Source organism: Ranitomeya imitator, chromosome 1 (assembly GCF_032444005.1).
Source record: "Ranitomeya imitator isolate aRanImi1 chromosome 1, aRanImi1.pri, whole genome shotgun sequence".
NCBI lineage: Eukaryota > Metazoa > Chordata > Amphibia > Anura > Dendrobatidae > Ranitomeya > Ranitomeya imitator.
Window position 1 is genome coordinate 721,693,225 of NC_091282.1, and position 17,102 is coordinate 721,710,326.

The window sequence follows — 17,102 nt, forward strand, 5'->3', positions numbered from 1 at the left end:
CCATCATCTCCTAGCAGGCCACCCTGTCAGTATCCAGTCGGACAATGCCACAGCTCTGGCTTATATAAATCATCAGGGGGGCACCTGCATCAGAACTGCAATGCGCGAGGTTTAGTACATACTTCGCTGTGCCAAAAACAACCACTCGTGCATATCGGCCGTTCACATTCCAGAAGTGGAAAATTGGGCCGCGGACTTTCTCAGCCGTCAAGGTCTTGCCTAAGGAGAGTAGTCTCTCCATCAAGACATTTTCCAACAGATCTGCCTTCGTAGGAGTACTCCGGACGTGGACTTGATGGCTTCCTAGTTCAATGCCAAGGTACCTCAGTTTATAGTCCGGTCTCAGGACCCGAGAGCAATCGGAGTGGATACGCTGGTCCTTCCTTGGAGTCAGTTTCTCCTTCCTTATCTATTTCCGCCCCTGCCCTTGCTTCCGAGAGTAATCAGGGCGGAGGGGGTGCCGATGATTCTCATCGCTCCAGATTGGCCTCGCTGGGCCAGCTCGTCGCAGATGTTCCATGGCGACTTCCAGATCGTCCGGATCTGCTTTCTCAGGGTCCGATCTACAACAGAACTCAGGGGCCCTGTATTTGACGGCTTGACTGTTGAATCCTGGGTTCTGAGTCGAGCAGGTTTTTCTCGCGAAGTAGTTTCCACCTTGATCAATGCCCGAAAGCCGGTGTCATTGCGCTTCTATCATCGGACCTGGAAGACTTTCTTTGAATGGTGCAGAAGTAGAGGTCGCCCTCTGTTGTTTTTCAACGTCCTCTTCCAGCGAAAAAATTGCTTCAAAGCCTCAGGTGAGAACGTTTTTTCAGGGAGTCTCCCACGTGGTGCCTCTCTATAGAGCACCTCTAGAGGCTTCGGACCTTAATCTGATCCTAGGTGTCCTGCAGGAATCTCCCTTTGAGCCGTTGCAGGACATCTCTCTATCTCTCCTTTCATGGAAGGTGGTTTTTCTTGTCGCTATTATGTCAATCAGACGAGTCTCGGATTGGCTGCCCTTTCCTGCCGGACGCCTTTCCTTACATTCCACCGAGACAAGGTGGTCCTCAGACCATCCCCTACCTTTCTTCCCAAGGTGGTGTCTTCCTTCCACCTTAACGAGGATATCGTACTTCCGTCATTTTGTCCTGCTCCGACGCACCGCGTGGTGAAGGCTCCTCACTCCCTAGATCTTGTAAGAGCTCTCAGGAAGTACTTGTCTAGGACGGCACCCTTTCGACAGACGGAAGCTCTGTCCATGCTCGGCGGGACACCGGAAGGGACTGGCCGCTTCTAAGTCGACAATCGCCAGATGGATTCATTCGACTATTCAAGAGGCTTATCGCGTCAGAGGCAAGCCTATCACAGCGGGTATCAGGGCACACGCCACTCGGTCGGTGGGTGCTTCCTGGGCCCTTCGGAATCAAGCGTCTGCAGAGCAAGTTTGCAAAGCTGCGACCTGGTCTAGCCTGCACACTTTCTCAAAGCTTTATAATGTCCATACTCAGGCTTCTGCAGATGCGAGCCTGGGTAGGCGTATTCTGCAGGCAGCGGTAGCGCACCTGTAGACAGCAGGTGCCATGAGTTTTCACTGTTATGTTGTTGTTTCCCACCTAGGGACTCCTTTGGGACGTCCCACGGTCCTGTGTCCCCCAATGTGGTGATGGAGAAATAGGGATTTTTGTGTACTCACCGTATAATCCTTTTCTCAGAGCCACTCATTGGGGACACAGCACCTACCCCTTATAGCCTGTTGCCTATGATGAGCGTTCCTAGTCTTCTGGCATGTTGTACCTACGGTTAATTTTTTGTTAATCTCCTACTGCTTTGTTACCGAACTGGTAATATCCGGAGACAGTGGGCGGTGTATACTGCAGAGGAGGAGCTAACTTTGTTTGTATTTACTTAGTGGCAGCAGCATACACCCACGGTCCTGTGTTCCCCCATGAGTGGCTCGGAGAAAAGGATTTTACGGTGAGTACACAAAATCCCTATTTCCCCCCTATTTTCCTTTTTTTTTTTTCTTTTGTTGTTTTGAGTATTTTACCTTTTAGAGATATAAAATAAAGGTTACATTTTAATCCAAAACGCTGACACATTATATTAGTTGGATTTACCACTGGCTAATTTCATGTTCTTTTTCATGTTGACTGGTGAAGAGCGAGCTTGCTGGGATAAGGCGTTATCATGCTCAGGTGCTAACAGGGGGTCTTCGGCGTGCTCGTAAAATATGTTTAAGTCCCCGTGGCTTCATGTCGACCACCGCTACACATATAGTGATTGCCTAACAAAAAGGCAATCCCTGCATGTGTTGCTACAGCGACATGCAGCCGCAGGGACTTGAACATAGTATTCGAGCACGCCGAAGACCCCCTGTTAGCACCTGAGCATGATAATGCCTTATCCCAGCACGTTCGCTCATCACTACTGTTGACGTCTCTCATGATCTTTGTAGATGGAGTGCCGCTGAGGTCTGTGTGTATAATGGCGGTGCTGCTCATGTACAACGCTATGCATGTATAAACTCACTGCATGTTTTTCTCACAATGTTCCTTTTGCCATCACCCTTATAGAGCCACCCAGGAGAGAAAATTTCTAAGGCACCTCATACAGAAGTTCTTGTCTGTTCTTCAGTCAATCCCAGAGACAGGTACGTCAGCAGCTGTTCTGTGTAGCCCCCATATCTCTCAGAAGACCTGCGGATGTAGCTCACAGAGCATTTCCTAGCCTCTAGCAGGTGTACTCACTTCTCAGCTGAGAGCAGGATTACAACTATAGGTTTGAAGCCTCCTGAATGTTAAAAAGTTTTTTCATCCATGGGTGGCAATAAAACACTCGCAATACAGCTTCTGCTCTTTTTTTCATAAAATAAAGACCCATCTAAGATGCCAATCAGTAAGGATTTATTTCTAGTATTGTATAGAGATTGCAGCAGCTCCTTCAAGGTTTATTCATATGCTACTGCCTGAGACAAGATCTTCTCATTCTTTAGGTCCCGTCTCTGTGGAGAAAATACATTACTGCGAACGTTTCATAGAACTGATCATTGACCTGGAGGTAACGTGGAAAGAGATTGATGAACTATAGTATGTTACGTATGTGTGTCTGTGGTCTTACAACTCCGCGCTATCTCATAGAAGACCTTAGTGAGAAAAGTGCTTCATGATGGTATGGTTAGGATGCCGAACTGATTAAAGGGAACCTGTCATCCAAATAATAGTATTTGCTGGTAGTCCTAGTGCCAATTCCCATCGTTAGCACATGTGGCCAACTAACTGGAAGTTCGGCTGCTGGGAGAAAATGAAGTGATATTTTCCCTATAGCCGATTGCGTTCAGACAAGTGTGTGGCGGCGGAGCTCTGATGTGTGTCGTTGCTGTGTCGTGTGGTCGCGGAGCTATGACGTGTATATAGCCCACTTTAATCCCCCACCCTGCTCCTTGAGTAGCATTTTGCTCAGCACACAGTGTACATATGGAGCAGGATGTCCATGATGGAGCAGACTGGGGGATTGCTCACAGCTCTGCTGACACACACTTGTCTATAACTTCATTTTTTCCCTGCAGCTGCAGCCAAATATCCAGATAGACGGCAACACGTGTTTTTAAGATGTTTATTGGCTATTTAGAAAGTTTCAGTGTTTGGCCCTCCTTCTACAGTATCGCATAAAGACAAGCAGGCGACTGATTTGGTCACTGTATGTTCCTCACCCTTGAGCACTGTCTTCCAGGTCCCATTCCTCCACGCGTTGAGGAGTCTTTACACTACCACATCGGCTATGATAAGATGCTCACTCCCACTGTCTACTGTCCAAGGCTGTCCCTACTTCTTTGTGTCCTTGGTGTTGGACCACTATCTGGCGCTGAATTCCCGCTCTCTATAGACCAGGTTCAGCGCCATCGGTTTGTTTAGTTACTTATTTAGACTTATTTGGAGACTTCTAGAGAGGCCTAGACATATCTCAGGTGCTGTATGAGCTGGTCTGACTGTCATGGCTGCAGCTTTTCCCACCTTCACTGTTCAATTTCATAAAGGAAAGCTGGACTGTACTCACTAGAAGTAGAGAATAGGTATTAAGTGTCAGCCTTAAACTAGTAATTCTATTCCCCCCAGGCTTTACTTCCCACCCGTCGCTGGTTTAATACAGTGCTGGATGACTCCCACCTTGTGGTCCACTGCTACTTATCCAGCCTCTCCAAGAGAGAACAAGAAGGACATTTATTTTCTCAGGTATTTTCTGCTTTAAAAGAAACCCACATGTATGTTTTCATTTTTAAACTTGCTTTAATATTTGTTTTAATACTCGCCTGAACAGCTCCTGGACATGTTGAAGTTTTACACTGGCTTCGAAATCAATGACCAGACAGGAAACGCTCTCACAGAAAACGAGATGACAACAATTCATTATGACCGTATCACCTCACTACAGGTAAGGGTAAATTGTGTAGGTGTTAACTTTCTACCTCGTCTGAGAGCAGCATAATATGGAGCAAGAGAGCCCGATTCCAGTGATGTGTCACTTACTGGGCTGTGTGCTGTAGTGCTGTAGTTTCAATATAATCAGTGTTTTAGCAGCAGGAGATTATCATGGAGTAGAATAATCTCTACAAGTCTATAGGTCTGTTACAATCACAAATAGCACACAGAGGCCATCCATGTGCTAACTGCTGTACATTTTTAACATTGCAAAGGCTAGGAAAAGCTTTGTCATTTTATTTATATTTCACATCATTGATGAAAAACTGCTTGTAAAATCTGACACGACACTGACTAATCATTGCTGAAAATCTGCTCCATACCACTGTTGAAAATTATTCCTTTGTTCCCTACAAACTGTACGTGAAAAAAATGTTTAGAATCTTAAAGGGGAGCTGCCTTCAGAAAACGACCTATTGTTTAAATCAGGTTTTTGTATTACGTGGTTTTTTTTTTTTAAAGAATTTTGGCTCCTTTGAACAGCCTTATTAGACACGTCATTGCAAACAGTAGTATTTGGGAGCTTACCATTGTGACTATGTACATATGTTGTTTCCTGAAACAATATAAAGTTAAGTCTAAAAAAAAAAAAAAAAAAAAAAAAACAGTGGCCGGTGTGAAAATGGCAAGATTTCTATTTTTTTTATATTTAATACAGAGTGTAACATTTAACTTTTATATATATATATACACATATGCATATATATATATATATATATATATATATATATATATATACTAAAGAATACCGTACATTTTAAAGGGGTTGTCCAGTCTTCTAATAAGTCTGCAGTCACTTCTTAATCCTTACAATGTGTGGTACACACTCTTTGAGGATAAATCGTTATTGCTGGTGATGGTGAGCGATTTGTATGCATGCAATAACATGCCAACTAGATGTGTTCGTCCTCTCTCAGTTCACTTGTATTGAGAGAAGCCAGGCACGACTAGTAGGAATGTGACGACACGTACGCATACTTGCTGTCACATGACCCCCCGGTCTCATTGACAATACTGGTGAATCTCGACAGTGTGCATACCACACAGTGTCAGGATTCTGCAGGCGTGCTTCAGTCACAGAGTTGTGGTGGCACACCTTTATTCACCGCTTAGTGCACATTGTAGGCATGTCATGGCACATTGACAGCTCAGTTCTGAGCCGGCTGTGGACATGCTTACAGCCTTTGCTCACCATGTACTGAGCGGTGACTAAAGTTGCTGTGCCAGCACAATGCACTGTATACGGACATGCTGTGTTACCTCTGTACACTGGTCCATGCTGCCACTGTTGGAGATGATGACAGCTGATCACTGGGGCTGCCGGCTGTCCCACTGGTCATCATTATATGAGCACTGGAAAGCTTGTGTACCTTCAGCTGTAATGTGCAGGGATTGTGTGTCTTTCCACGTCACTCATTCTCACACATTTGTCCACACAGAGAGCCGCTTTCGCCCACTTCCCAGAGCTCTACAGTTTTGCTCTCCGCAATGTGGCAGCTGTGGACACTCGGGAATCCCTTGTGAAGTGCTTTGGAGCACTCAGGTACGTGAACACAAGCTGCACATTGGGCTTTTCCTTTTTATCTATCAGCCACTGATTTGACTTTGTGCACCATCTCTTTTTTTTTAACTTCTCTATTACAGTGTGTAATATACAGCTCTGTGTCCCTGCTGCTGCAGCACATCATATTACCCAACTCAGATGCCACAGATCTTACTAAAAAAGCAGGAATATTTTAAGGATTGTTAGGTCATATGTTGTTATGCTATTAATGACCTTCATTAACCCCTTCACCCCAAAGCCTGTTTTCACCTAAGTGACAGGGCCAATTTTTACAATTCTGACCACTGTCACTTTATGAGGTCATAACTCTGAAACGCTTCAACGGATCCTGGTGATTCTGACATTGTTTTCTCGTGACATATTGTACTTCATGATAGTGGTAAAACTTCTTCGATACGACTTGCATTTATTTGTGAAAAAAACAAAAATTTGTCGGAAATTATGAAAATTTAGCAATTTTCAAACTCTTTAGTTTTTATGCCCTTAAATTAGAGAGTTATATCACATAATATAGTTAATAAACAACATTTCCCACATGTCTGCTTTACATCAGCACAATTTTGGAAACATAATTTTTTTTTGTTAGGACGTTATAAGGGTTAAAAGTTGACCAGCGATTTCTCATTTTTGCAACAAAATTTACAAAACCATTTTTTTACGGACCACCTCACACTTGAAGTGACTTTGAGGGGTCTATATGACAGAAAATGCCCAAAAGTGACACCATTCTAAAAACTGCACCCCTCAAGGTACTCAAAACCACATTCAAAAAGTTTATTAACCCTTCAGGTGCTTCACAGGAATTTTTTGAATGTTTAAAAAAATTGAACATTTAACTTTTTTTTCACAAAATTTTTACTTCAGGTCCAATTTGTTTCATTTTACCAAGGGTAACAGGAGAAATTGGACCACAAAAGACGTTGTACAATTTGTCCTGAGTACGCTGATACCCCATATGTGGGGGTAAACCACTGTTTGGGCACATGGCAGAGCTCGGAAGGGAAGGAGCGCCATTTGACTTTTCAATGCGAGATTTGCTGGAATTGAGATCGGAGCCCATGTCACGATGGAGAGCCCCTGATGTGCCTAAACAGTGGAAACCCCCACAAGTGACACCATTTTGGAAAGTAGACCCCCTAAGGAACTAATCTAGATGTGTGGTGAGCACTTTGAACCTCCAAGTGCTTCACAGAAGTTTATAATGTAGAGCCGTAAAAAAAAAATTATATTTAATTTTCACAAAAAATGATCTTTTTGCCCCAAATTTTTTATTTTCCCAAGGGTAAAAGGATAAATTGGACCCCAAAAGTTGTTTTGCAATTTGTCCTGAGTACGTCGATACTTCATATATAGGGATAAACCACTGTTTGAGCGCATGGCAGAGCTCGGAAGGGAAGGAGCGCCATTTGACTTTTCAATGCAAAATTGGCTGGAATTGAGATCGGACGCCATGTCGCATTTGGAGAGCCCCTGACGTGCCTTAACAGTGGAAACCCCCCACAAGTGACCCCATTTTGGAAAGAAGACCCCCTAAGGAACTTATCTAGATGTGTGGTGAGCACTTTTAACCCCCAATTGTTTCACTAAAGTTTAGAATGTAGCATTGTGAAAATTAAAAAATCATTTTTTCTTTCCACAAAATGATGTTTTAGCCCGCAATTTTTTTTTCTCCCAAGGGTAACAGGAGATAGTGGACCACAAATGTTATTGTCCAATTTGTCCTGAGTACGCTGATACCCCACATGTGGGGGGGAACCACCGTTTGAGTGCATGGCAGAGCTCGGAAGGGAAGGAGCACCGTTTGAAATGCAGACTTAGATGGAATGGACTGCAGGTGTCATGTTGCATTTGCAGAGCCCCTGATGTACCTAAACAGTAGAAACTACCCACAAGTGACCCCATATTGGAAACTAGACCCCCCAAGGAACTTATCTAGATGTGTTGTGAGAGCTTTGAACCAACAAGTGTTTCACTACAGTTTATAACGCAGAGCCGTGAAAATAAAAAATATATTTTTTTCCACGAAAATGATATTTTATCCCCTATGCTTTCATTTTCCCAAGGGTAACAGGACAAATTGGACCCCAAAAGCTGTTGTCCAACTTGTCCTGAGAACGCTGATACCCCATATGTTGGGGGGAACCACTGTTTGGGTGCACGGCAGAGCTCGGAAGGGAAGGAGCGCCATTTGAAATGCAGACTTAGATGGATTGGTCTGCAGGCGTCATGTTGCATTTGCAGAGCCCCTGATGTACCTAAACAGTAGAAACCCCCCACAAGTGACCCCATATTGGAAACTAGACCCCCCAAGGAACTTATCTAGATGTGTTGTTAGAGCTTTGAACCAACAAGTGTTTCACTACAGTTTATAACGCAGAGCGGTGAAAATAAAAAAAAAATTTTTTCCACGAAAATGATATTTTATCCCCTATGCTTTTATTTTCCCAAGGGTAACAGGACAAATTGGACCCCAAAAGTTGTTGTCCAACTTGTCCTGAGAACGCTGATACCCCATATGTTGGGGGGAACCACTGTTTGGGCACACAGGAAAACTCGGAAGGGAAGGATCCCTGTTTTACTTTTTCAAAGCAGAATTGGCTGGAATTGAGATCGGACGCCATGTCGCGTTTGGAGAGCCCCTGATGTGCCTAAACAGTGGAAACCCCCAATTATAACTGAAACCCTAACCCCAACCCTAACCCTAACCCTAGCCCTAGCCCTAACCCTAACCCTAGCCCTAACCCTAGCCCTAACCCTAGCCCTAACCCTAATGGGAAAATGGAAATAAATACATTTTTTTACATTTTATTATTTTTCCCTAACTAAGGGGGTGATGAAGGGGGGTTTGATTTACTTTTATAGCGTTTTTTTGGCGGATTTTTATGATTGGCAGCTGTCACACACTAAAAGACGCTTTTTATTGCAAAAAATAGTTTTTGCATCACCACATTTTGAGAGCTATAATTTATCCATATTTTGGCCCACAGAGTCATATGAGGTCTTGTTTTTTGTGGGACGAGTTGATGTTTTTATTGGTAACATTTTCGGGCAGATGACATTTTTTGATCGCTTTTTATTCCGATTTTTGGGAGGCGGAATGAACAAAAACCAGCAATTCCTGAATTTCTTTTAGGGGGGGCGTTTATACCGTTCCACGTGTGGTAAAATGGATAAAGCAGTTTTATTCTTCGGGTCAGTACGATTACAGCGATACCTCATTTATGTAATTTTTTTATGTTTTGGCGCTTTTACACAATAAAAACTATTTTATATAAAAAAATAATTGTTTTTGCATCGCATTATTCTGAGAGCTATAACTTTTTTATTTTTCTGCTGATGATGCTGTATGGCGGCTTTTTTTTTGCGGGACAAGATGACGTTTTCAGCGGTACCATGGTTATTTATATCCGTCGTTTTGATCGCGTGTTATTCTACTTTTTGTTCGCCTGTATGATAATAAAGCGTTGTTTTTTGCCTTGTTTTTTTTTTTTTTTTTTTGCGGTGTTCACTGAAGGGGTTAACTAGTGTGATAGTTTTATAGAGCGGGTCGTTACGGACGCGGCGATACCAAATATGTGTACATTTATTGTTTTTTTTTTTTTTTTACATAAATAAATGTATTTATTGGGAAATGTTTTTTTTTTTTTAATTTGGGGATTTTTTTAAATTTTTTTTTTACACATTCTATTTTTTTTTTTTTACTTTCTAACATTGTCCCAGGGTGGGACATCTCTGTATTAGATCAGATCGTTGATCTGACACTGTGCATAGCACACTGTCAGATCAACGATCTGACAGGCAGCTTAGCTGGCTTTCCAGCGCCTGCTCTTAGCAGGCGCCGGCTAGCCAGGTCACTTCATGACCCGGAAGGAGTCCGGCGGCCATCTTGGATCCGGGGACTCCTTCCGGGTCACCGGAGCAACGCGATCTCATTGCGTTGCTCCGGTGGGAGAGCGCAGGGAGCCCCCGTCCCTGCGCGATCCCCCTCTATGCCGCTGTCACTACTGACAGCGGCATCAGAGGGGTTAAATGCCCGCGATCGGCGATAGCGCCGATCGTGGGCATTGCTGCGGGGTGTCAGCTGTCATATACAGCTGACACCCGCACCCGATCACCGCGGCGCTCAGCGCGAGACCGCGGTGATCGGTGCGCCGTACTAGTACTGCTGCTGGCACTTATGCAGTGCCGGCAGCGCAGTACTAGTACGGCGGCTGGCGCGAAGGGGTTAAAGGCGCAGTCAGACGGCCGTGATAGGAACATATTGCATGGACTGGCCGGCGGTTCTTGTCAGCTGCCACGCTCGGGTCGGGAGAGCCGCCGGCCAGTTGGTACACTGCCAAAGTTATACAGCTGCACCCTTAGGATCGTAAACTTTGAACAGAGCCGCGCTGCACAGACCTGTCACAATCTGATACTGTTGAACAATATCCTATGGCCGGACAATTTCTTTATAATCAATCATTAATGACCTGGAATCTGTCTTGCACTTCAGAAAGCTGTTCTGCAGCATCTAATGTCTGGTGAGATGGAGATTATGATTACACTCGGAGTCCCCTCTGAGTTCCCTAAATTGCATAAATGCCCTCAGCCTGCAGTTTTATGATACAGTAAACCATCAGCACACGTGTGAGTGGGTCCCTCTGCAGATAACTAGGAGCCCCTTATTCCCTGTGCCAGATGCCCATAGACAATTCTAAATGCCACATCCGTTAATGCTGCATTATATGGGCACGAGCTGCAGGACGGATGGTTTGTTACAGCATTTCCCAGTGTAACTCATGCTGCTATAGTGCTGTCGCTTTAACATGGGGTTAATAATTAAAGGGATCTCTGTAGACTCTTCCACGTGCTGCTACTCCATTATATTTTCACATTTTATTGCACCATTTTGTTGCAGAGGACTAAAATAACTAACAGAGCTGTAACTCCACCTCCCCGGGTCTTGCACAGCCTCAGTCTTTATTGATAGGCCATGTAGGTGACGTCATATATACTGCTACAGTCAGTCGCTCAGCTTAGCACCTCTAAGCCAAGTGATGGGCTGCAGTGTTATCACATCTATTGCAATTAGAACCAATGCAGACAATCACTGTGCACAGAGGCTCTGCTGTGGTAGACTTCAGAGCACAGTGACTGTCTGCAGCGGTTACAAGTGCTGAAGATGTGATGTCATCACTGCAGCCTAGAGGCATCACAGGACCTGGGGACGGTAAGTAACAGCTCCGTTTGTTATTTTAGACCTCAGGTACAATAATATTTGAAGAGGGAGTACAGTGAGACTGAATTCAATAGTGTGGCAAGAAAATGTGATAAACACATCAAAAATGGCACTCAGCGAAACATCTGTTCATTGCAATGTTGAAAGGACATTTCAGGTTCACGCTCCATTGTCTGCAAACACAAGCCCTTGTACCAGATTATTGCTATGTCCGGGTCACACAGGTCTGTATGCAAGAGTAGCCCCCGTGCCATCATAGCACTGTCCTGGAAGGAGAAAAGTCAGGTAGAGCTTGTTATTCTTCATACACGCCTTACATATTCTGGGGCGATGTACAAAGGTTTGCTTCCAGTGGGCTGGTAGAGTACAGTGTCTTGTGGATTCTGCCCAGTTTATTTTTTTTATTTATTTTTTTTTCCCCCAGTCCTAACACTCTCCACCAAGTGGCCTCGTACCTGTGTTTATTGCCGGCTTTGGCTGAAGGGGAAGAAACGAAATACAACCGTGAGGTCCTGCTGGAGCTGCTGGTAGGTTCCTATATTTATGGTACATCTTTCTCTTGGTTCCTTACATGGGTTTTATTATTATATTTATTGTGTTTTAGTTTAACTAAAATTTCTACAGTTAACCTTTCCATTAAAATAACACTTGACACTCCATTGGGGCAGCGTGTTGTGGGTGTAGCCTTCTGCGCTGGGTGGGATTTTGTCATTAGTGGATGTACTTGCATTAGATGCATTGCATGTAACTTGATTTTAGAGGTAAAGCATACATTAATTACTAAAGATGTTCTTATAGTGCAAGAAGTAAACAATCACATTGTCTATAGAGAGATAAAGGCATGCAAATTATCTGCCCTCCAGGAGGAAGACCAGTACCTCCCCACTGCCACCAGTTAGTCAAAGTTTGACCCTTTAACTCCTTCACAACAAAAGACGTATATTTATGCCCTATATCATGCCCCCGACTTTGATGCAACTTCGACGCTGAGCCCACATCTTTCCCCATACATAGTAGCTGAGTAAATCAGCCTTTAACAGCGATGGGTGGATCTACCCCTCCCCCTAAGCTGTTAACCAGCTAAATCCCACTGTCACTCTCTGAAAGCGGGACTTAACGCACCAGCCAGAAGCTTGACACAAATCCCGCCCATCGGCGCCCTGTCACGTGATCGGGGGGGCACTGATGGGTTGTCATGACCGCCTGGGGTCTGCAGGAGACCTCCCCACGCCTGTCACTGTGAATTTCACCATCTTGGGGCCAACGTTCATAGGAAATCGTGATTTTTGCTACACATAGCAGTTCTGAAGCCCCCGTTATGTATATCTCTGGCGATTGATTGATCGCAGCTTCAAGTTTCCTAAGGAGACTATTAAATATAGTAAAAAGTGGGGGGAAAATGTTTTTAACAATATGAAAAAAAATAAAAAAAAATTACAAGTTCAAAGCACCCCCCTTTTTGCCCCATTGAAACTACAACAAATAAATACATATATTTGCTATCATTGCATTCAGAAATATCCGATCTATCAAGATATAACGTAAATTAATCAGATCGGCAAACGGCGTAATGAGAAAAAAATCGAAACTCCAGAATTACGTTTTTTATTGTAGTTGCAACATTATAATAAAAAGCAGTAAGAGGCGATTAAAACATCGTATGTAACCCAAAATGGTATCAATAAAAACATTACCTCAGGGTGCAAAAAATAAGCCTTCACCGGCCCCAGAACCTGAAAAATGGAGACACTACAGCTCTTGAAAAATGGAGACACAACTTTTTCATGCAAATTTTGGAATTATTTTTCACCACTTAAATATAAATTAACCCCTTGAAGACACAGCCCTTTTTCTTTTTTGCGTTTTCGTTTCTCGCTCCCCTTCTTCCCAGAGCCATAACTTTTTTATTTTTCCGTCAATATGGCCATGTGAGGGCTTATTTTTTGTGGGACGAGTTGTACTTTTGAACGACACCATTGGTTTTACCATGTCTTGTAATAGGAAATGGGGAAAAAATTCCAAATCTGAAATTTCAAAAAAAAAAAAAAAGGCAATCCCTCACTTGTTTTTTGTTTGGCTTTTTTGATAAGTGACTAAATGCTAAAACTGACCTGTGATTTGTGATTCTCCAGGTCATTACGAGTTCATAGACACCTAACATGTCTAGGTTATTTTTTATCTAAGTGGTGAAAAAAAAATTCAAAACTTTGCAAAAAAAAGAATTGAGCAGTTTTCCGATACCTGTAGCGTCTCCATTTTTTGGGATCTTGTGTCAGATGAGGGCTTATTTTTTGCGTGCCGAGCTGACGTTTTTAATGATACCACGTTTGTGCAGCTACGTCCTTTTGATCGCCTGTTATTGCATTTTAATGAAATGTCGCGGCGACCAAAAAAAGAAATTCTGGCGTTTTGATTTTTTTTCTCGCTACGCTGTTTATCGATCAGGTTAATCCTTTTTTTATTTTATTGATCGGGCGATTCTGAATGCGGCGATACCAAATATGTGTAGGTTTGGTTTTTTTATTATTATTTTGTTTTGAATGGGGCGAAAGGGGGGTGATTTAAACTTTATTTTTTTTTTTCAAAACATTTTTTTTCCTTTTGCCATGTTTCAATAGCCTCCATGGGAGGCTAGAAGCTGGCACAACTCGATCAGCTCAGCTACTTAAGCGCTATGCTCAGATCGATCCTATGTAGCTGAATTCCTGCATTGCTATGAGCGCTGACCACAGGGTGGCGCTCACAGCAATCCGGCATCAACAACCATAGAGGACTCAAGGAGACTTCTGGTTGTCATGCCGACACATTTCTGACCCTCGATCACATGACGGGGGTCAGCGATGCGCGCATTTCCGGTCCGATGGCCGGAAGCAGTAGGAAATGCCGCTGTCAGCGTTTGACAGCGGCATTTAAATAGTTAATAGCGGCGGGTGCATCGCGATTCCACCTGCAGCTATTGCGCGCACATTTCAGCTGTACAAAACAGCTGACATATCCCGGCTTTGATGCGGGCTCAGCACCGGAGCCCACATCAAAGAGGGAGACACGACATGCGCCGTATTGGTAAAGCGCATGTCGTGAAGGGGTTAAACTACACATGTTTGGTATCTGCATACTTGTACTGACCTGAAGAATAATATTTCCTGGTCAGTTTTACCATATATTGAACATGGTAAGTAAAAATTTTAAAAAAACAACAAATAATTGTAGAATTGCACTTTTTTTTGCAATTTCACCGCACTTGGAATTTTTTTCAGTTTTCCAGTACACTATATGGTAAAATCTATGGTGTCATTTAAAAGTACAACTCATGCCACAAAAAGCAAGAGCTCTCTCATATGGCCATATTGACCGGAAAAAAAAAAAGTTGTGGCTCTTGGAAGAAGGAAAGCAAAAAACAAGAACTGAAAATTGAAAATGGCCCGGGGTGAAGGGGTTAATGAGCTATGCCAAAGCAGTCTTCTCAAAAGCAGAAGACCCAGAGGATATTTGTATGCATTCATCAATGAATCCCCACAGTGACTAAAACATTAGATTTGGCAAGAGGAAGGTTGTGGAATTACTCATAGCTTCTAGTCATATTGCTTTTTTTATTTGAGGATTAATGATATTTCGGTATTTAAAAAAAAACAACTTAAATCCATTAAGTGTATGTTTGTTTTTGAGGCTATAAATCATTTTTGCAAATGGGTTTAATTAAGAATGATGCACCCTTCGACTTTTATTTCTCTTCACATTCAACTTCACTGTGATCATAAATCAGCTAAGAGGAGCATCAAGACAGAAAAGAGCTGCAAACTCCCCGTCAGACCAACATAGGGGTTAACTGTACCTTGTTTTCAGGACAGTCATGGCATATTCTAGACCAGAGCTCTCAAACTGCATTCCTCGAGGGCTGCAAACAGGTCATGTTTTCCGGATTTCCTTGTATTGCACAGGTGATAATTTAATCACCTACACAGATGATTCTAGCACCTTGTGCAATGCTAAGGAAATCTTGAAGACACGCACGGTTTGCGGCCCTCCAGGAATACAGTTTGAGACCCCTGTTCTAGACAGTTTTTTTTTTTTTGGCAGGACTTTCTTTTTTCATCATTTACTGTATCTCGGTATTTGTTCTTTACTGTAGCTTTTAAATTGTCCGCTAGCTGTCAATCCATCCTGCATTCACATGTGAGCAGAAGTACAATGCGTTTTGAGAAAGAAGTACTGAGAACTGTGAGTGACTAACAACCACGTCGGAGTAAGAACAGTTAAGGCTACTTTCACATTTCTGTCGGTACGGGCCCCTCGCAATGCGTCGGGCCGACGTACCGACGGACGTTGTGAAATAACTGCAAGATGTGGGCAGCGGATGCAGTCCGGGGAGGAGGGGGCGGAGTTTCGGCCGCACATGCGCGGTCGAAAATGGCGGACACGTCGCACAAAAAAAAGTTACATTGAATATTTTTTGTGCGTTGCGTCCGCCAAAATACGACGGATGCGACGTGTGCCCATCCGTCACGATCCGTCGGTAATACAAGTGTATGGGCAAAAAACGCATCCTGCAAGCACATTTGCAAGATCCGTTTTTTGCCCATAACGACGGATTGTGACGGAGGACAAAAGACAGAAGTGTGAAAGTAGCCTAAGCAAGTTGAACATGAAAAGATCTTTATAAGGCCTAAAGTTAAAGATGACACATTTCCTTGGTATGGTAGGGGAAAAAAAATATAGATAGTCATTTTTTTTAGATATTATCTTTTTTAAAAATTACAAAAAATAAAATAGACCGATGCTAAAGTGTAGGCACCCTTGGAGATTTGTGTGCTCAGATAACTTTGACCTTAATTAGCCTGTGGGGTTATGGCTTGTTCACTATCATCGTTAGGAAAGGACAAGTGATGCAAATTTCCCAGCTTCATAAAAACCCAGCCGCCTCTAACCTTATGCCGAAAAAACAGCAGCAATGGGTTCTACTAAGCAGCTGCCTAGCACTCTGAAAATGAAAATGGTGGAGGCCCACAAAGCAGGAGTAGGCTATAAGAAGAAAGCAAAGTGTTTTCATGTTGCCCTTTCCTCAGTGTAATTAAGAAATGGCAGTTAACAGGAACAGTGGTGCTTCAAGGTAAGGCCTGTAGACCAAGCAAAATTTCTTGGCTGCTTGTTGCATTGCTAGAGAGGCAATTCAGAACCCCCACTTTACTGCAAAAGACATTCAGAAAGATTTAGCAGACTCTGGAGTTGTGATACATTGTTCTACTGTTCAGAGGCACCTGCACAAATATGGCCTTCATGGAAGAGTCATCATAAGAAAACTTCTTCTGCGTCCTCAACATAACATTCAGCATCCGAAGTATGCAAAAGAACATCTAAACAAGCCTGATGCATTTTGGAAACAAGTCCTGTGGACCGATGACGTTAAAATAGAACTCTTTGGCCAGAGTTATCAAAGGTATGTGTGGAGAAAAAAAGGCACAGAATTTCAGGAGAGAGCATCTTGCCCACCATTAGGCCATGTTCACACGTTGCGGTTTTTACCGCGGAACCGCAGCGATTTTGCCGCTGCGGGTCCGCTGCAGTTTCCATTGCGTTTACATTTACATGTAAACCAATGGAAACTGCAAACCGCTGTGCACATGCTGCGGGAAAAACTGAGCAGAAACGCAGCGGTTAAAAACCCGCAGCATGTCACTTCTTTGTGCAGAATCGCAGCGATTCTGCACCCATAGAAATGCATTGATCCGCTTATTTCCCGCATGGGGCTGTGCCCACCATGAGGGAAGTAAGCGGATAATGTGCGGGTTATACCCGGGGTGGAGGAGAGGAGACTCTCCTCCAGGCCCCGGGAACCATATTTGTGGGTAAAAAAAAAGAATTA

General features: G+C 43.4%; 1 protein-coding gene across 1 annotated transcript in view; it reads left to right on the top strand.

Moving 5' to 3' along the window:
• AQR (aquarius intron-binding spliceosomal factor) overlaps positions 1–17,102 on the top strand; it is a 151,906-nt gene that overhangs the window by 22,654 nt on the left and 112,150 nt on the right. The window contains exons 9-14 of the mRNA XM_069732514.1: positions 2,559–2,635; positions 2,978–3,042; positions 4,098–4,214; positions 4,300–4,413; positions 5,900–6,003; positions 11,667–11,769. Of these exons, the coding sequence (XP_069588615.1) occupies positions 2,559–2,635; positions 2,978–3,042; positions 4,098–4,214; positions 4,300–4,413; positions 5,900–6,003; positions 11,667–11,769 (580 nt within the window). The remainder of the gene's footprint in view (positions 1–2,558; positions 2,636–2,977; positions 3,043–4,097; positions 4,215–4,299; positions 4,414–5,899; positions 6,004–11,666; positions 11,770–17,102) is intronic.